The 19,702-nt window shown below is 54.6% G+C and overlaps 6 protein-coding genes across 7 annotated transcripts; 3 read left to right on the top strand and 3 right to left on the bottom strand.

Annotated features, from left to right (window-relative positions):
* Positions 1-1,327: 1,327 nt before the first annotated feature.
* Positions 1,328-2,892, bottom strand: IUM83_17976 (Transmembrane protein; the record flags this gene model as incomplete). The annotated part of the gene is made up of 2 exons (XM_067942949.1): positions 1,328-1,548; positions 1,659-2,892. The coding sequence occupies 2 exons, from the start codon at positions 2,890-2,892 to the stop codon at positions 1,328-1,330; spliced, it is 1,455 nt and encodes a 484-aa protein (XP_067795909.1).
* Positions 2,893-3,285: 393 nt separating this feature from the next.
* On the bottom strand, positions 3,286-4,944 carry IUM83_17975 (putative transmembrane protein; the record flags this gene model as incomplete). The annotated part of the gene is made up of 1 exon (XM_067942948.1): positions 3,286-4,944. One exon carries the CDS (start codon positions 4,942-4,944, stop codon positions 3,286-3,288), a length of 1,659 nt encoding a protein of 552 aa, XP_067795888.1.
* A 4,855-nt stretch (positions 4,945-9,799) lies between these two features.
* On the top strand, positions 9,800-11,509 carry IUM83_17974 (Paxillin 1; the record flags this gene model as incomplete). Its single annotated transcript, XM_067942947.1, has 1 exon — positions 9,800-11,509. One exon carries the CDS (start codon positions 9,800-9,802, stop codon positions 11,507-11,509), a length of 1,710 nt encoding a protein of 569 aa, XP_067795911.1.
* Positions 11,510-11,607: 98 nt separating this feature from the next.
* On the bottom strand, positions 11,608-14,097 carry IUM83_17973 (anoctamin-like protein; the record flags this gene model as incomplete). 2 transcript variants are annotated; one of them, XM_067942945.1, is made up of 2 exons in its annotated part: positions 12,173-12,180; positions 12,288-14,097. In XM_067942945.1, 2 exons carry the CDS (start codon positions 14,095-14,097, stop codon positions 12,173-12,175), a joined length of 1,818 nt encoding a protein of 605 aa, XP_067795940.1. The 2 variants fall into 2 exon arrangements, with proteins under 2 accessions (XP_067795939.1, XP_067795940.1); XM_067942946.1 differs by having other exon boundaries at positions 11,608-14,097.
* Positions 14,098-14,934: 837 nt separating this feature from the next.
* On the top strand, positions 14,935-16,641 carry IUM83_17972 (Paxillin 1; the record flags this gene model as incomplete). The annotated part of the gene is made up of 1 exon (XM_067942944.1): positions 14,935-16,641. The coding sequence occupies one exon, from the start codon at positions 14,935-14,937 to the stop codon at positions 16,639-16,641; it is 1,707 nt and encodes a 568-aa protein (XP_067795886.1).
* Positions 16,642-17,882: 1,241 nt separating this feature from the next.
* Positions 17,883-19,586, top strand: IUM83_17971 (Paxillin 1; the record flags this gene model as incomplete). Its single annotated transcript, XM_067942943.1, has 1 exon — positions 17,883-19,586. The coding sequence occupies one exon, from the start codon at positions 17,883-17,885 to the stop codon at positions 19,584-19,586; it is 1,704 nt and encodes a 567-aa protein (XP_067795890.1).
* Between the last annotated feature and the right edge of the window lie 116 nt (positions 19,587-19,702).

The raw sequence follows: 19,702 nt of genomic DNA, 5'->3' as shown, positions 1-19,702 counted from the left end.
GTAGCCACTTGTGCGTGTAACCCCGTTACACCATCCCCCCTTAAGGTTAGACGCGCGGGGTCCCCGCACGTCAATCTTTGGAATTGACCTTCGTCAATTCTCCGCGTTTGGAGAAGAAATCCGCGCTCATTCAACGATGAGCGCGCCTCAGAAGAAGTCTTCTAAGTCGGTGGGGAGTCATCTCTCCATCGACGACTATTTCGAACGCCAGAAGGCGAAGTACGGCGACATCGTCGACTTCGACGACGACGATGAAGATATGGAGGGCGAGAAAGACTCACCCTCAAAGCGCAAAGACTCAGTGTCGAGCGAATCGCTCGACCCTCATGCCAAGAACATTCGCCCGCGCGAAGGGGACGAATCGGACGCTTCGAGTTCGAAGCGTTCGCGTACTGAGAGCAATACCCCACTCGCTTCCGCTGGGGCTCTCAGTACTCCACGCGCTGCTGCTGCAGCGCGTGATATCAAAGCTCAAGGCTCTCCGCGCGTTGCGCCTGCAGCGCGCGATCCGTGGATGCCGTCCGCGTCCGAGATTACGGACCGGTATGGGAACTCGGTACCTCCAAATGAGGTACCGCTGTACGTATGCAGCGCCATCAAAGATGACGCTGTGGCTGCCGAGCTGCACTTTGATGCGGAAACGCATCAAAGTGCTACACGCTGCTGAGTGGTTCACGGAACAACAGCAACCGTCTTTGGGACTTGCGTATGCTTCATACTCCACGTGCTCACTTGTCCACAGGGCTGAGCAGCGGTGCATCGAGTAGCGGGTCAAGCGGATCACTCAGTAGTTTCTCTGTTGGGGGCAATGCGGGCCTTTCCAATGGCTTTGGTACGGGCTATTCTTCCGCCAATGGCACCGGAATTTCGGGTGGAACTGGCTACGGTGGCAGCAGCAACAACCTGAGTGCAAGTGGTAGCATCAGCGGGGGCAGTAGCACGTTTTCGGGTAGTCGACACGCTGAACAGCGACCGCTGCAGCGTTTCAAGGGCCACCAGAACACTGCCAAAAACATTGTGCGGGCATCGTTTGGTCCAAGGGAAAGTTTCGTGCTCGGCGGCTCCGAAGACGGCTACGTGTACGTGTGGGAGGTGGCTACAGGCAAGTTGCTGGAGCGGCTGGCCGGTCACCGCGGCGTAACCTACAATGCGCGCTGGCACGAGAAGCAGGCATTACTCGCGTCAAGCTCTCACGACGGCACCGTTAAAACCTGGTGGTGGCAAGACAAGACCAACCAAATATGAGCGAGCGAGCATGTTGGTTTATCACGCGAGTTGATCCTCAAGTTCGGCGTGTAGTATAATCTATGATGTTCTCTATTGTTATTTACTGTCCGATGGCATCGCTCAGACCTGTATGCTCTAGAAACCTTTTCCACACGACCGGGAAGAGGTCCGCAACGTCTCTAGCAACGTGCTTGCACTTCTCCTCCTGTTCCTTGCCGTCCGCAAGTCCACAGAACAGCTCTTCTTCAAACAAGTACTCGATGAATTGCTCACCTAACGCCTCGTAGGCGTTTGAGACCTCGTCCGAGATGCGCAAGAACGCTGGGATGGTTTGAAAGCGCTTTTGCATCGCTTTTTTGCTAGCTTCAGCGCATCTTTCGGCAACAACGGCTTGGCCCTGCCCTTGGGAGGTTTCTTCGAGTTGAGCGTACGGCAGAATGTCTTGGCCTTCTCTCGAATGGCGCGCAGACACACGTACCAAATGCTCTTGTGCTTCTGCATGCCAATTACAGCGGCGTCTTCGTCCAAGAACAGATGAACGCCGCCTTCGTGTTGATAGGCGCATTTGCTGCGCTCGAGCGCTGCCTCGAAGGCGTCTACATTGAACTCAACGACATCGTAGACCACGGTACGAACTCCGAGTGCACGCATGAACTCGTACAGCAGTACGGGGTTCACGCAGATCTCGGCACCCTCCAGTGAGTTATAGGCCATCAGCGACAAGCCGTAGAACACAGGCGTGTCTTCCGACAGGTAGTCCAGCAACTGCACGTGCTGGTGGTCCGGGCAGAGCACCTCAAAGGACGCTGTGGCTCGCGTCTGCCATAAGAACTCGCACAGCAGCGTCCGCTTGGTTGGCTCGAGAGCAAACAGCATGCGCAGGATAGCAGTACCAATGGGCGCAGCAGCGAGGTACGGGTCCCCTCCGTTTCCTTGCCTCGCGGCTTCTCTCGTGCGCTCGATGTCCTCGACGGTCTGCGCCATCAGATGTGTGTTCTTGGACCCGAGCACGAAGACGAACTGTCCGTCGCTCCGCTTCAGCACCGACAAGTGGCCAGCCTCGCCGTTTTCCTTGGTGGTCGAGATCACCCACCTGCTCTGCTCTTGCGGCTTGGTGAAGAACCTGGACAGCTGCTCCGCCTCCTCCTCGTCGCCCGCGCGCTTCTTGAGCTCGCCGTCGTCCTCTTGGCCCGTGAACTTCCTGTATCCGCGCACGAGCGGGAAGAAGCAGGTGGCGTCTTGCGTCGGCCACTCGGCGATGCAGTTGCCTCGCGGCAGCCGCTCCCTGGCGAACTGCGACTTGAGGTACACGGCGTCGTCAGGTCTGCCGGGCCTCCCCACCTTGATGTCGTGCACGAGCTGCAGCCCCGACAGCAGCTCCGGCAGCACGTAGCGCTGCTGCACCCTCACGTCATTGTCCTTCTGCGCCTGAGCCACGTGCTCCGCCCACTGCTCGGACTCCCTCGCGATCACCTGCTCGAAGGTTTGCGCGTCGGCGAGCTGTCTGCGCACGAAGGACTCGAGCTGGAGGCGGCCCTTGCGCATGTGCACGAGCGCCGCTGAGTCCTTGCCACGCTCCAAGAGGTCCAGGAATTGCTGCAAGTCGGCCGACAGTTGCGGTGAAGGAGCGGCGAAGGCAGACGCGGCTGAGGGCGTGGCGGACATGATGTGCGCGGACGCCGGAAGATTGACAAGTGAGTGTCCGTCTACAAGGATACAAGGATGAAACCCCACTCCCTCGTTATAGTGGCATAGTTGTGAGTGATGGTCTTTACTGTATAGCGAGAGTGAGGGTCTTTACTCGCGATGTTACACAGCTGCTCCAGGTCCGGAGGTTATGATGTGCGCAACGATTTTCGGGTGAGTGTCGCTCCACTGCAGTCGGTGGGCTTCGTCCGCTGGAATGGGGTGGTGCATTGCATAGCGATACTTGGAGTAGTCACTATAGCGAGGTATTGTTGAAGTTGCCTTCACATGGATGAACGGCGTGGCTTGCATTGACATGGTTACGTTGCGAATGGAGACGCAAGAGCTCTATGTAGTTTGTTGCTGCACGTTTTAACAGCCAGTGCCGCCCACGATTCGCAGACAGGAGGTGGACGGGAAGATGGACATGATATTGACCATGGTGGACCACACGAGCGCGAAGGCGAAGTAGGCCAGCGTCGCGAAGCCCAAGATGCGGCTGGAGCCTCCGTTGCGCTTGAGCTCGTTGGTCTCGGCCTTTTGCTTGGGCAGCAGCGGCAGGAAGAGCAGGCCGGCCAGGTTCATGGCGTAGCGGATGATCAGGATGTACGTCACCTCCCAGCGCACGTGGTTGGTGTCGCTGGCGATGTCTTTGTTGGCCACGTCGAAGGCGCCGTCGACGTTCTTGGTGATGGTGCTAGCGAAGGGGATCGCGAGGTTGGACACCGATCCGACGAGGCCGTACACCGCGCCTTCGTTGCCCTCCCCTGCCAGCTCCACCACCACGTATGTTCCGATGACGAACGACATGCCGCTCGGGAGATTCTCCACGACGGGGACACCTAGCCAGAACCACTGGTTGCGAATGACGTCCCAGGTCGTGAGGAACGTCACAATGGCGTCCAGGAAAGTCACCGCGACGATCATTGTGGCGTGCATCCACCGCCAGTTCCAGTGCAGGCCGTACTTGCCTGTGCAGTACAGCGTGATGGCGAAGATGCCGTTGCCGATAATGGCCAGGATCTTCTCGTTCAGCGGGGTCACACCAGCCCAGTAGGCCTGCATCGCCGAGGACGACGTGATCGTGAAGTTCTCGAAAATGCCCGAGAAGAACTTGTAGGCGATGACCTGGTACATCGGGCGCGTCTGGACGAGACCCCAGAGCTCACTCATGTATTTGCTGAACACCATGCCTTCGTGCTTCTCCTCCTTGATGAAGAACCACGTGAGGGGCATCACCGGCAGGCACAGGACGGTCAAGATGATCATGAGCTGCGGGAAGCTCAGCGAGAAGTCAAAGTCGCCACCGTAGTGTTTGCCGTTGAAGGCAAAGCCCGTGAGAATGCTGGAGATGGTCACGAACACCGTGCGGACCATGTAGATCGTGGTCTGCGTGTAGCCGCGCGTGGCCTCGGGCTCGCGCTGGGCGACTTCGACCATCATGGCGTCAGCGGCCACATCGGCACCCACGTAGCCGATGGCCGCCAACATCATGAGCACGATGAACTTGCTGCCAGTGGAGGGGGCGTCCGTGTTGAAGGTGGCAATAATATCGGGGGACAGCGTTGTGACGTTCATCGACGCGTAGGCGTACTCCGGGTAGTACGGGTCTCCGGCCTTCATGCAGGCCATGACAAGGAGCATGATGAAGCACAGCGTCCAGCCGATGATCATGAATGGGCGACGGCGGTAACCGAAGATGGGGACGCAGTCGGTGATCATGCCGTAGAAGAGCTTGAACGACCACGGCAGGTTGAGCAGCACCGTGGCGGACACCACCTGCGTGCTCTCCATGTTGAGGTAGTTGAAGAGGAACGGGTAAACGGTGCCGGGCAGCGTGCCGTAGATCATACCGACAGCCGCGTACTGCACGATGATACCGATGTACTCGCGGCTCCAGACGTTGACGGCACCACCAGCGCGCAGGGCACCACCCTCAATGTCGGGGGACTTCATGGCGTTAAAGCCCTTTGGGGACAGCCCAGCGGCCATGGGTGATACCATGTCGAGCTTGTTCGCGGTGTTCGCCATGGCGCAGGTTTAGTTGTCGGCCAATTGAGAAGTGAGCTGAGAGGGCTTCATCCGGACCGAAGCACCGAGGGTGTCTGTGATGCTACAGAAAGAGACACATCCCCGACAGCCACCCAGCCGGTCTGCGGGGTCACGTGAAGGTTGTTCAATTGATCCCGCTCCAAGCCGCTTTGCCAAACTTGCATCGTCTAGTACTATGGAGCGAGTGGCGCCTTGTCTGGCGGGAATGTTATACTCTGAGTGTTACTGCTCACCCGCCATTTGGCATCTGTATCGATTCGTCCACTGTCGAATGCGCGACGACGCGAAACTTTCGCCGAAAGCCTGACCGTGGCCCACGCCCACGGTCCGCGGGCGACGCCGAGTCGGCGACCGTGCCACGGTCCGTGGGCCCCACAGTGCGGCGCACGCCCGGCACGACGTGGGCGATGGTGAGGCGCAATCGACTCTATGTACCTTGTGTTGAAGCTGGAGCGGAGAAATAGGCGAATCGCTGATGCCCATGCACCGCCAACATCGTGGGTTAATGACCACCGATACAGTACATGGACTATGATCCAACATCACGGCAGCAGCAATTGGCTGACAGCAAGACCACCTCGCGACATTCACGTCGCCAAACGTTGTCATACGTGAAGCACTTGCCCGAGTTTCTGGATGTAGCGATTAACATACAGCAATCAATCAATTCGGACGGCGCTCGAGTTGACGATTGAGTCTCACGGAGGGCACGTGAAGCAGAGCAAGTAGCATCGCAAACTCAATTAGCTTGGGTTCGCTGATATTTTTACATTGGCAGCAGCGTTAGCTGAAATAATTGATGAGTGGGTGCTGCAGTACCTGAAGCGGACAGCGACGAGGAAACAATCGCAAGTTCACGCCTTCCAAAAGAATGCACTGGTAGGAATGGCTGCGACTCCACCCACCAGAAGTTCACCATGGAATCGCTTCGAAGAGATGGAACGAGCTCCAAGAGTGTCGCCAGGGTTAATGTGTAGGTACCGTGCGGCACGCTGGACGCGGGCGAGTGACATCGAATGTTCTTCTAATAGCCCTATTTTCTCCTCAGAAGAGCTCTCAACTTGATTCTCTGGTTGGATCCTCGACAATGCAATTCTGCGGGATTCCTCGACCCTGAGAGGCCACCACCAGTGTGTGTTGGTGGAACCCCTGATGGTCGTGCCGTGATCTCATGCGAGGGACCAGCATGATCTCAGCATAGACGTCATACGTGTGGATGTCTCCCTAGCGTTTTCAATGGACCACACCACGCGTTCATCCTTTGATTGAAAGCTCATCCAGTTCTGTATAATACACAATCGTCACCCCTATTACACTAACTTTTAATCTTTTCTCCAGGGAAAATACTCCATCGAACGACTCATCGAACGATTCGAGAGTTTCCACTTCTACTGCGAAACCACGTCCCGCACTCGCGTCATCTTGGCCAGCATGCTTTCCCCGCTACCTGCTCTTCATGCTGCTCGAGTGCCTCCCCCTCCGACCAATTGGGATTTCTGGATCCGGATTAACTGACTATTTCCTCATCAATTTCACGGACGCTTCGCAACTGGTGTACATCGTGCCGGGATTTACGTTTGGTCTCACCCACAGGATAATAGTGTCCACGACAGTGGCAACCGGTTGCACGGGATTCTCTCCTTTTGGCGAATGTGATAGGCTTCCCCGTGTTGTTCACGCTCCAGAGCTCGGCCATCCACATCGGGATGACCACGCCCACGATGATGCTGCTCCTCTTGGGTCGGGCCCCGTTCACCCGCAACTCCGCGTTCTTGCCTTATCTGTTGCGGTTCTTTCGCTATTGTATCGCGCATATGACACTCGTAACGGTTTACCCTCTTTTCAAGACCCTGAGCGACTACCTGCCAACCCATTTCCAGTTTGTCTCAATTCTGGTACTGCCGTTCTGGGAATTTGCTGTAAAACACTTTGTAGTGCACGCCGTTCGTGAGCTGGAAGATTTAATGCCCGAGTTTGTGGCGTTTCTCTTAGATTCCTTCATCACAGTGTTTCTCTCGGTGGCCATGTATAACTTGGGCTCGACGACCATGTTCGTTGTGATTATCGCGTCAGACATGCTGGAATCCATCGTGGAGGATATCGAGGTTCGGCTAAAGCGACCAAGTTGATTAAAAAGCGAAGAGCCTTGCTGCCGAATAGAGGCAACGAGCGCCGTCTTAGCAGTTCCGGTAAAACTAAGATGGAGGAACTGATTGCGTTGATTCTATCTATTGCTGAGAATCCATTCGACGAGGGCTCGTTCAAGAATATCCGACCTCGAGCTTGCGTCCCTCATGGTATACCAGCGCATTGTATAGGAAAATTGGACGTATTGCGAACATTGAACATGATTTACCCAGCTAGTTACGACTCAACTCTTCCATCTCAAGGCTGGTATAAGCGATCATTTATTGGTGTGCCTGCTTCAATTGCTCCAGTGCAGCGCCTTACAAGATATTCTGATCAAGATCCACTAACTCGAAGAGTATTGCGAGCTGAAAGGTCCAAAAACTTCGTCGGTCAAGGTCTGCAATTGCTATTCCACAGCAAATATCTCACTCTTTTCAAGTACATCAAGTGCATGCTACCAATCGAATTCGTAGTGTACAAATTCATCTTAGAACACCTACTCAACGCGGTTTACTACCTTGATGGCACCAAAGTCTGGGGGGATCTGTATTGGCGAACATCGTGGTATTCTCAGGGCTTGAGGTTATCTCTTTCGTGCTGCTTACCGCGTTAATACAGCGCAAGTTTGCGTTCTCTCCGCTGCTCCAACTTGCTTTTTGTTCTCGAGACGCAGTTGTATATGGTGCGAGCCTAGCTATTTCTCGAGCTGATGTGTTTGGTGGCTTACAAGCTCGATCACCTAGGTAATGCTACACCCAATGGGTTCAACGGGTTTCAAAAGGGCCTTTTGATTTTTGGTTCGCCAACATACTAACGTGTTATTAATAATTATCACCTGACTGTAGGCACCTTCGATTTGAGTGGCTTTCGAAGTCGTGGAGCAAAACGTTTTGGGTGCGATATTGTCTCGAACACTTAATCTTGGTAAGCCCCGACACGGTGAAATTGTTGATGGGAAACGGTTGAGGCGATGATAATAGCCAGGCTCGGTTGCACCGCCGGTGGGTCTTTCAGCGAGGTGTGTGTGTGTGGGCGGGGGCATCTCAATCCACTTGTCCATTCAGACATGGAGTTATCTACCTCCTTCATTCCAACGGTGACCGTCAGCGACATTATGTAGCACCGAACTCGTTGCTGTTCAACCGACGCAAGCGATAAAAACCTGAAGCTGTGGGCCGTGTTCGAGCAACAAACGACAACTTGTTTGCGGCAAAAAAACACGAGAAGAGCGGGATGGCTTGCAGAGCGAAAACGGCAATTCCCACAACACCGAGAATTTGCCCGTAGGGGCGGCTACCGAACCCACTTCCTCGTTTTTGGCCTGAGAGGCTCTGGAACATCCAGTGGAGGTGCAGTGCACAGCATCTCAAATCGACAAAGCAATTCTGTACAGTACTACCGGTACACACTGTACGTACACATGTACCTGTCGTTCAATCGGCAGCCTCGCCATCCCGGCGGGATGCGCGAGGGATCCCTCTCTAAGGTTTGATCTTGATTTTTTATGGAGTTTGTATTAGCGTTCTAGTGTTCAAGCTACACATTTTCCATGAAAATTTAAAAGTTAAGATCGGAGCAATACCGATCTTAACTATTAAATTTGCATGGAAAATGCATACGTTGAAGTAGATTTTGAATCTCCAGTTGAACAGCAAATCTCTCGACTAATAAAAGGATATAGGCAGGCAAACACCGTCATGTTGCCCAAGGCAGCAACAGCCATACCCATACGCGCACAGGCATGAATACGTGTCTACACCATAACGCCACGAAAGTGGATTTTAAAAGTCCGCAGTCGAGACGGTTCCAGCGGCACTCCAAGTCGGCATAGAGAGATGAACGCCACGCCCTCCAAGTCGGCATAGAGAGATGAACGCCACGCCCTCCAAAGTTTGGCGGGTTGACCAACACTTTGGGTTGATGGCCACGACAGCTGGAAGGCTAGAATGGTATCTGATAAGCAGCGTACTGTATGCCGTTTTTCCTGTCGACATTACGAACACAGAAGGTCTTTTGGGAATCGGAACTCTTTACCCCGAGGCTAGCCGGGCTACTCGAGGTTCGTGGGCCCGGAAGTCTCTGCAACCAAGGCCGACAACTCTGCATACGTACACGTGCTTTGTCTCCTCAACCGTGAAAACAAAAATAATGTGGACAGGGCAATCGATATGCGGCGACACGCATTTGCGTTTACCTACCCAGCTGGAAAGGGTTGGATCAAGTGGGAACCTTGCCTTGATGTAGCGGCTGACCGTCAGCCTGACGAGCTTGGTCACCAAGCCTTCGTGGCGACGGTAAACGAGCCTTTTCGGTGGCTGACGAATTCTGGGTAACAGACGGCGGAGTCGATTTGCACAACGCCACCATTGCTTACACCTGATACGGATTGTGTTGTATTTTGTATCGGATACCGTGGTTGTGCTGGCCGAAAGTTCGGACCTTTGCCCGGAACTTCGACCTCCCATCGTTGGCGTGGTGCCGAGGGCCTTTGGAGATTGAGGTTGCGCCGTCGCCGTGTTTTCGGTCGAGAGTGCAAGTCAGACGATCATCGCCATGTGCTCCGACCTTCCTGCTGGCAATGCCAGGTCTATCAGGTGCGCGTGGCAGGTGGTTGCTTGACTGGTTGCCTTTCGAGCAAACCAAAGCTCCAGTTCCGTTTTTCCACTAAAAGTCAGCAACCATAGTACCGCTACTCGAAGAAACGATGAGCACGACGCCACGCAGGAAAATAGACTTGCTGGCGCCGGCGCCAGCCAAGTCGACGGACTTCACGTTTTCACCGCGAAAGGAGAACGAATGGTATCTCAACACTCAGTCGCCGCAGGAGTACGAAGGCGGTGCCCTTCGTGACGGCGGTGAAGTCAATATTTGGAGTCGCGAGTACATCGGACTCGTCGTGCAGTATGCCGCTGTGGGTATGATCTTCGGCACGCTACCCGGCACGGTCTACCCGTTCCTGTTCAACTATCTCAACATGGAAGGAACGCAGGTCGTGTCGGCTGTTGTGCTGTTAAACATGCCTTGGTCGTTCAAGATCTTCTACGGCATGATCACAGACTGTGTGCCAGTGATGGGGTATCGCCGTCGTCCGTTCATGCTTATGGGCTGGACGTTGTGCTTCACAATGCTTTTAGTCATGGCGTGCATGGATGCTGGCGCCCCGTACTACCCAGATAACAAGTACGCAAAGATGGACGCCGACGAGCTGACCCCTGAAATCATCGCAACGTTCAACGAGTCAGCACATCACGTCGGCGGCAAATTTATTGTGCTTATGATGATTGCTGCCATCGGCTACGTCGGTGCCGATGTCGCTGCTGACGCTATGATGGTCGAGGTCGCTCAGCGCGAACCGGAAGCTACGCGTGGGTACACGCAGACCACGATCTACATGGTCCGTACCGCTTTCGTGACTGTTTCGAGCATCCTCACCGGTGTGGCCTTCAACGGAAAAGACTACGGTGGTGATTTCAACTTCTCGCTGAGTTTTCCCCAGTTGATGGTCATCCTCACAGCGTGTTGCCTGCCAGTGATACCGCTATCATGGTACTGTATCAAAGAGGAGCGCCACCCCGGTGTCGTCTTCCGTGACTACCTAGCTGAGCTGTGGTACCTCATGCAGATGCGACCAGTGTACCAAGTCATCGTGTACAAGTACTTGTCCGGTGTGTTCGAAAACTTCACTATTACGTGCTCAGACCCGATGCAGGCGTACTGGGCCGGGGCTACACCTCTCAACGAAAAGGTCATGGCTATCATCGGCAACGCTATCTTCGCCATCACGCTCTTCCTCACGGGCAAATATGGTCTCCACTGGAACTGGCGGTCGATGCACGCCATCACCATCGTTTCGGTGACGGTCATGGACTTCATCGTGACCATGTTCACCACTTGGGACGTCGTGCGGAATCAATGGTTTTGGCTTGGAGTTCCTGTGGTTGAGAACCTTCCCCACGGTGTCTCGTTCGTGATCGGAACGTACGTGATCGTGGAATTAGCCGGCGAGGGCAACGAAGGCGCCGTGTACGGTCTCGTTGGATCGGTCGCAAACATTGCTATCCCCTTGGCCAGTACTCTCTCCAAAAACGTGGACAGCCACTTCGACGTGACCAACGCAGACATTGTGGACGACTCCACTCACGTGCGCTGGGAGGTGACCTACGTTCTCATCATCCGCTACACTATGAACCTCGCTGGGCTACTCTTCCTACCGCTGCTGCCCCGCCAAAAGGCTGAAACGCAGCAGCTCAAGCACAACGGTGGGTCCAGTCGCTTCATGGGGCTTTTGACCGCCGTTTACTTCGGGTGCTCACTGTGTTGGACTGTCATGGTGAACATTATGTCCATCTATCCGTCTACGTCGTGTCTAGTAATCGCTGGTGGCACCGGTTGCGACTCAAGCAGTGGCCACTAGATGGTTGTGCTCGTTGTCTAATGTTATTGAATTCAAATTGCCCAGTCCCGATAGTTCCTCGTTGGCAGTATCGCTCAGCAGCTTGGGATTATCATTGTTTACTTCATTATTACCCGTGGCAGCGGCGAGTCACTACCGTTTTGCACTGGAATCGCTTGCTCCGCCGGCGGCAATACAGGTTTCTTACCAAGTGATGAAGTTACCGGTACCTCAGGAGCAGCCCAATTCAACCAAGCCTTGATGACGAAAATCACGTGCTCGCACGCCACAATGAAGGCAAACCGCTGGAGGTCTGTCCACGCAGGCAGCAATTCATCTAGCTCGTACGTCCACACGAGAGCGCAGTTGACCACGACAGCTACTCCAGCGAAGCTCACCAAGACCTTCTCCCACACGCCAATGCCCCGTGCATGCTGTGCAACCGGCCGTTGATATCCGTGGCGATTCACTAGCTTGAGCAGGTCAGATCGGCTCTCGATTGTGTTGTTCAACCAAGCGAATGCGGCTGCGAGAGGAAATACAGGACTGTACAGAGTCACGTAACCAAACTGCACCATGAGCTCCTTGTAGTCTGCAAAGGTGTCACGATAGGTGGCTTGCCGTTTTTGCATGAGCACTCGCGCTAAACGCTGCTCAGTAGCAGCTTTCACCACATCCACTTTCTCACGGTCCTGCTTCGCTCGAAGTTGAGGCAAGGAGTTTTTCCTTCGGTGACGAAGGCTACCTTCAATAACATCGCTTTGTAGGCTCTCGAGACTTTGTCGACGACGACGCTTACTCTCAGCTGTAAGCACTTGACCACCGACAGACACGGCGAGGGGTAGCCCCACCTCCTTGAAGTTATCGATCAACTGCGCTGCCACTAGCAGAATCCAAAGTCGCTCGCGCACCCGGTCCAAGCGCCGAACGTAGAATGCGAGAAACCAGAGGGACGCATTGCTGTTCACGAGATGGAAAGGCATTCGCTTGGCCACCAAATGTGCTTCATGCTCGTCGAGCGTGCGGTAGTTTTCGAATTCAGTGAGCTTTCGGGCTAGCAATTGGTACAGGTTGTCCATAACGTAAATAATCACCGCGTTGATCACACTTGGTCCATGCGAAACTAGTCCACAGATCATCAAGTCGTGGCTAGGCACCCATTTATCAGCAACGTACTCCCAATATCCAACGCTCGGTGTACCTTGCTCTTCTCGCGCCCACGCCCGTGTGCAGCTGTCACTATAGCTCGCTCGTAGACGCTCTGAAAGCACGTGCAGCCCAACCACATACCCTCCAACCAAGCAGCACATGGACACCAGCAACGGAACGGCCAAGAGCTGGCGAAGAAGCCGCTTGTGGTGCGGGAAGTCGAAACACCTCTCGCCTGTCACGGGGTCCTGCATCCACTCGCCTCGAAACTGCAGCCTCGTTGTCGCGTGCAAGGACGACAGCACGCCGTCGTACCCCCACGCGAACTCCACCTCCCTCTGTCTCCGGCGCCACATGTCTGCAATGATCGAGGTGCCGATCGCCACCAAGACGCAGTGCACCGTGCAACTCGGCGCCAGATTCAGCAGCCCTAGCACATGCACCACCACTCCATAGACGCTCGGCAGCACCAGCATCCGCGTGTAGAACGCCAGCCACGCGAAGTACATGGCGATCTTTGGGCCAAAGTACGCGTGGATGTCCTCGAGCGGGGGCAGCGCCAGGGCGCTCTGCGCGCCCCAGCGCCGCGTCAACTGGCGTCTCGCCTCGTCTCGATGCAGCGGGTAGAGCGCCACGTTCGTGAGCCCGTGGGTCCTCATGACCTGCGGCAGCAGCTTCTCCCTGGCGCTGAGCAGCACGGGCGCGCCCGTCGCTTTGCCCAGCTCTCCGTGTCCTTCCTGGTGCAGGCAGCAGACGTCGAGCTGCAGCCTCAGCTCGGTCAGGATCAGCTTGCACAGCCGTTGGCTCTGCGCCGCGCCTCTCAGGGGCAGCACGTGGCTGTTGTAGTGCGGGTGCTGCGTGACCCACGGGGCCAGCTGAACGGCCACTCGGCCGGCCCACGCGCCGCTCTGCGAGACGCTGAGGTCGGGCACGTCGCAGCCGATGGACAGCGCGTAGGCCTGCGTGTCGTCCTGGCTGGCGGCCAGCAGCTCCGAGTCGGGCGCCTGCAGCCGGTGGACGGCCACGCGGCAGCCCGCGGCTCGTAGCGCGCTGGCCGCCACCTGCACGGCCGCGTGCGCGTCCTCCAGCGTCTGCGCGCGGCTCGCGCGGCGCAGCTCCAGGTACAGACAGAAGTCCGCCCGGTCGTCCACGAGCCTCTGCGCGGGGGCGAAGCGCTGCAGCTTCAAGTGGCCGCCAGAAGCGGGTGCGGCGGCCTCCTCGGAGCTGCGCCGGCGCTTGCCGCTGAGCGAAGACGCGCTGGCGTTCGAGTTACGCGCGACGACGGCGGCGTCAGGGCTGCTCGCGACCTTCTTGGGCTTGGCCAGGCGCGGGAACGCGCAGCGCAGCGGCCGCGCGAGCACCAGAGACCGGCGGCGACGCAGAGGAGACTCGGACGCGACGCGCGGCTCGGCCGTCGCGACGCTGGCGGCGCCTGCGCGGTGCCGACGCCGCAGCTCCATGACGCCTGCCCGACTTGGCTACACCGATGTGATGTGTTACTTCAGTGGTGTACGGAACACGAAATGTAGCCATGTGTCAAAGAGGCAAGTTCCTCACGGGCAGATTTGTTGCTAACGCTGTTACTGTGTCGACTGCGTGGGGAAGTGGCTCTGATTACTGGCAAGCAGAGATCACCGCTCGTCCCGCAGTTTGTGCTTGTGCTACTGTATTATATCCAACTACATGTAGGAAGTCAACACTACATGGAATCTGCTCGTGGCAGCTACATTGAAGTTTTAGCCGAAATTTGGATTTCATCTGTCTCCTGCGAATTGTTTGCAGCTGTGAGGTGGGCCACCGACGTCTATGCTGCCAACTACTTCGAAGTACATGTACATGTGCGCATATGTGTGGTGTTGCTGCTGAAAAGGTGGTGATGTTTCGAGTGGACGATGGATGTCCCTCTCAGCCTGTCAAAGTGCGGTGGGACGGTCCTGCAGCGGCGACTTGCGTGATGCGCCACTGCGACTTTGGCGACAGGCACAATTTAACCAGTTGGTCGCGTTCCACCAAACCTACAGACACCAGAAGTGCGAGTCGCTGGGCTCTGCACCGTTCCCATCATTTCGTGCTCCCAAATGTCGTTCAAGGTTCGTGGCTGTGCACTTGAATGCGGCTTCGTTTCTCACTGAAAAGCTCCTTCTTTTGCAGTTCGGCGCGATGGGTCTGAAACCCTCCGCGAGATGTGTCCTATGATCCTATGGTTTGACCCGTTGCCGATCGACCACTCCCTCTATTCCAGCTTCGAGTAAACAACCGCTAGCCAAGCAACCATTCTACCGATACTCGAGGAAGCGATGGAAGTGGCGGCGCGCAAGACGTTCGACTTGCTCCCGCCCGCGCCGTCGGACTCCGTGTATTCTGCTCGGAAGGACAGTGATTGGCATCTCAACGCCAAGTCGCCACAGATCTATGACGGTGGCGCTCTTCGAGAGGGCGAAGAAGTAAATATTTGGAAGCGCAATTATATCGGACTTGTGGTGCAGTATGCGTCCGTCGGTATGGTTGTTGGCACGCTGCCCGGTACAGTTTACCCGTTTCTCTTCAACTACCTCAACATGGAAGGCACACAGGTGATGTCTGCCACGGTGTTGCTCAGCATGCCATGGTCATTCAAGGTATTTTTCGGCATGCTCACGGACTGTGTTCCCATCTTCGGCTACCGACGTCGGCCTTTCATGGTCATCGGATGGTCATTGTGCTTCATTATGCTGGTCGCTATGGCCTGTATGGACGCTGGTGACCCGTACTACCCAGACGAAAAGTACGCAAAAATGGACCCGCATTCGGTGCCTCCAGAGATTGTCGCCACTTTTAATGAGTCGGCACACCACGTGGGTGGCAAGTTTATCGTGATGATGATGGTCGCTGCTTTCGGCTACATCGCGGCTGACGTGGCTGCTGATGCCATGATGGTCGAAGTTGCCCAGCGCGAGCCTGAGGCTACGCGCGGGTATACGCAGACGACGATTTATATGGTGCGCACAGCTTTCGTAATGGTATCAAACATCTTGACAGGCTTCGCGTTTAACGGCAAAGATTACGGTGGCGATTTCGACTTCTCGCTGAGCTTTCCTCAGCTAATGCTCGTTCTGAGCATCTACTGCTTCCCGGTCATTCCGATCTCGTGGTACTGCATCAAGGAAGAACGTCACCCAGGCATGATTTTCCGAGACTACATCGCTGAACTATGGCATCTGGTCCAGATGCGTCCAATGTACCAGGTCATCGCGTACAAGTTTCTCGCAGGCATATTTGAGAAGTTTAGTGTCACGTGCTTAGACCCGATGCAAGCGTACTGGGCTGAAGTCACACCTATGAACGAGAAGATCATGACCATCGTGGGGAACGGAGTGTTCGCTATCACGTTGTACTTCACTGGGAAATATGGACTTCAGTGGAGCTGGAGGAAAATGCATGCCATCACAATAGTCTCGGTGGTAATAATGGAGTTTACAGTCACAATGGTCACAACGTGGGATATAGTTCGCAACCAGTGGTTCTGGTTAGGCGTACCTGTAGCGGAGGCTCTTCCAAATGGAATCGCTTTCGTGATCGCGACATTTGTTATGGTGGAGCTGGCTGGCGAAGGCAACGAAGGCGCCGTGTACGGTTTGGTCGGCTCCGCATCCAATATAGCAGTCCCCCTCGCCAGCACGTTCACGAAGAATGTGGACAGCAATTTTGATGTGACCAACACCGACATTGTTGACGACTCGAAGCACGTGCGGTGGGAGGTGACGTACGTCCTCCTGATCCGGTACGCCATGAACCTTGCTGCGCTGCTCTTCCTGCCGTTGTTGCCTCGGCAGAAAGCGGATACGCAGCAGCTCAAGCACTTTGGTGGCTCCAGCCGCTTTATGGGGACCCTAACGCTCACGTACTTTGTGGTTTCGCTATGTTGGACGACCATGGTGAATATTTTGAGCATCTACCCAACTACCTCTTGCCTGTGGATCGCAGGCGGTCCCGGATGCAATGCAAGTAATAGAGATAGTCACTAGGTAGGTTTGTAAGTAGTTGTGCAGTTCAAAATACGTCGAAGTAGATTAAATCAATATCACTCGTTAGATGTCGTTGGGGTTTACAGCCCGGCCGGTAAAGAATATTCGATCAAAGTGGACTTGCTTGTCAAGAAAATGCAAGAATGATAAATTAATGTACATGTACGGTGCTAACTGAAGGTAGAAACAGCTTGAAGTCTGAAAAGCGATCCCGGAGTGAATTTTTAGTACACAAAGAGATCTTACCAACGTAGCAACACAGGAATGATTCAGAGCGAACATCAGCATGTATTATTAATAATACATGTATGAGCTCTACGTCGGAACTGTACATCAGTTCTGGCTCCTCTACTGTATTTGACTCGAACTGCCTTCGTCTCAAGACTCTTAGCAAAAAAATGTTAAACCTGCCTCCGTATCATAAGGTTGTGGATTCTCTTGTGACAAGTGGACCCTCTGGATTGACCTCTGGTCGCGAGGCCGAGAGCGCAATTCCAACGGGAAATAATACCTGTACTGGTACTTTAGTTCGCATCGACCGCTGCCTACAGCTGGAAGGCCAGGATGTTTACAGTGTTAACCCCTGACGATCCTTCAAGCGGAGGAAAATGCGCAGTGTGCACCACGTCGTGTACTTACGCTTCAGGAATTGTAACATCACCGCACGGGGTCTCCAATATATTGCTTCCCATTTTTGCAGTCCTGGACTACAACTACATGTTATTGTGTCCGCACGAGCAAGACCAACCAACTCCCAGTACATGTACCTTGACTCACCCAGCCACACCGAATTTACAGGTTGAGGCAGTTCGCGTCATATGCATTCACGCACGCGATGAATTAAAACAAAAACGAGCCTTTCCAAGTACAGGCTGTATTAATACATGTACTGTACTGAAATCTTGAGCGCCGACAGGTTGCGAATACTCCTACTGTAATGGCGAGTTTTCGCTTACGAGACATAGGCCACTGCTCGATGTCCGGGACTCTGCGCGGACTCCCCATCGTTTCTTGGTCCCAAATGTCGTCCAAGTCGTGGTTGAGACTACCTTTCAGATGGTTTATGATCAACATCACTCGCGAGTTTTGATGGCCTCGTTGTCAAGTCGCGACGTGCGATAAATAATAATCAAAGGACCACTTTCGCTTTTTAGTTATAGTACGCAACCATACGAGAGAAAACGCACACTACCGTTTACTACTACTAGTGCGCAACCATAGTGCCGATACTCGAGGAACCGATGCGGACGACACCGCACAAGAAAATCGACTTGCTGGCTCCAGGTCCGTCATACACCTACTCGCCTACGAAAGAAAACGAATGGTATCTCGACACAAAGTCACCGCAACTATACGAAGGTGGAGCTCTACGCGACGGCGGCGAAGTTAACATTTGGAGCCGTGACTACATTGGAATCGTTGCGCAGTACGCCGCGGTGGGTATGATCTTTGGTACGCTGCCCGGAACCGTCTACCCGTTCCTCTTCAATTACCTCAACATGGAAGGAACCCAAGTGGTGTCTGCCACGGTGCTGCTCAACATGCCGTGGTCGTTCAAGATTTTCTATGGCTTGATGACGGACTGCGTGCCTATCTGGGGCTACCGCCGTCGCCCATTCATGGTCATCGGCTGGGCATTATGCTTCATCATGCTGGTCGCTATGGCCTGTATGGATGCAGGAGCCCCATACTATCCAGACAACAAGTACGCTACGATGGACGAAGAAGAACTGACCCCCGAGATCGTCGCCACTTTCAACGAGTCGGCACACCATGTTGGTGGCAAGTTTGTCGCGATGATGATGATTGCGGCCATTGGCTACGTCGGAGCTGACGTGGCTGCTGATGCCATGATGGTCGAAGTTGCCCAACGCGAGCCTGAGGCTACGCGCGGTTACACGCAGACTACGATCTACATGGTTCGCACAGCGTTTGTAACCATTTCGAGCATTCTCACAGGCCTTGCTTTCAACGGGACCCACTACGGGGGAGATTTCGACTTCTCGCTGAGCTTTCCGCAGCTGATGGCTATCCTCAGTGTGTGCTGTTTTCCAGTGATCCCGCTTTCGTGGTACTGCATTAAGGAAGAGTCCCACCCAGGCGTCATTTTCCGAGACTACATTGCGGAGTTGTGGTACCTCATCCAGCTGCGACCCATGTACCAGGTCATCGCTTACAAATATTTTTCTGGCATCTTTGAGAACTTCACGATCACGTGCTCAGACCCGATGCAGGCATATTGGGCTGAGGTCACGCCTCTCCACCAGAAAGTCATGGCAATCGTCGGCAACGGCGTCTTTGCTGTCGCACTTTACTATACGGGCAAGTACGGCCTTCACTGGAACTGGCGGGTGATGCACACCATCACGATCACTTCGGTGACCATCATGGACTTCGCGGTCACAATGCTCACGACGTGGAATGTCATTCGCAGCCAGTGGTTCTGGCTGGGAGTGCCCGTAGCAGAAGCTCTTCCCAATGGCATCTCCTTCGTCATCGCTACATTTGTGATGGTGGAGCTGGATGGCGAAGGAAATGAAGGCGCCGTGTATGGTTTGGTCGGATCGATCTCCAACATTGCCATTCCTCTAGCCAGCACGTTTACGAAGAACGTGAACAGCCACTTCGACGTGACCAACGCCGACATTGTCGAGGACTCGCACCACGTGCGCTGGGAGGTGACGTACGTCCTCTTGATCCGGTACTCGTTGAATCTTGCTGGGTTGCTCTTCTTACCGCTGTTGCCTCGTCAGAAAGCGGAGACGCAGCAACTCAAGCAAAACGGTGGATCCAGTCGGGTTTTTGGCATCGTGACTCTCTCGTACTTCGCGCTGTCGCTGTGCTGGACAGTCATGGTGAATGTCATGAGTATTTACCCGTCAACGTCGTGCCTACCGATTGCAGGGGGGGCTGGCTGTGGTGGTGGAAACAGTGATGGGCACTAGAGTTTGCTGTGCTGGCGTTTGAAAATATTATTAAAGAAGTATTCGTAGTTTCGTGAACGTGCGTGCCACACACTTCCACTACTACTGTAGTACAAAGTTTGAGGAATTTGAGGAAT

Source organism: Phytophthora cinnamomi (assembly GCF_018691715.1).
Source record: "Phytophthora cinnamomi strain GKB4 chromosome Unknown Contig18, whole genome shotgun sequence".
In the NCBI taxonomy this organism is placed as follows: Eukaryota; Oomycota; class Peronosporomycetes; order Peronosporales; family Peronosporaceae; genus Phytophthora; species Phytophthora cinnamomi.
Note: the sequence above shows the minus strand (reverse complement) of the source record. Positions and strands in the feature narration are given on the sequence as shown.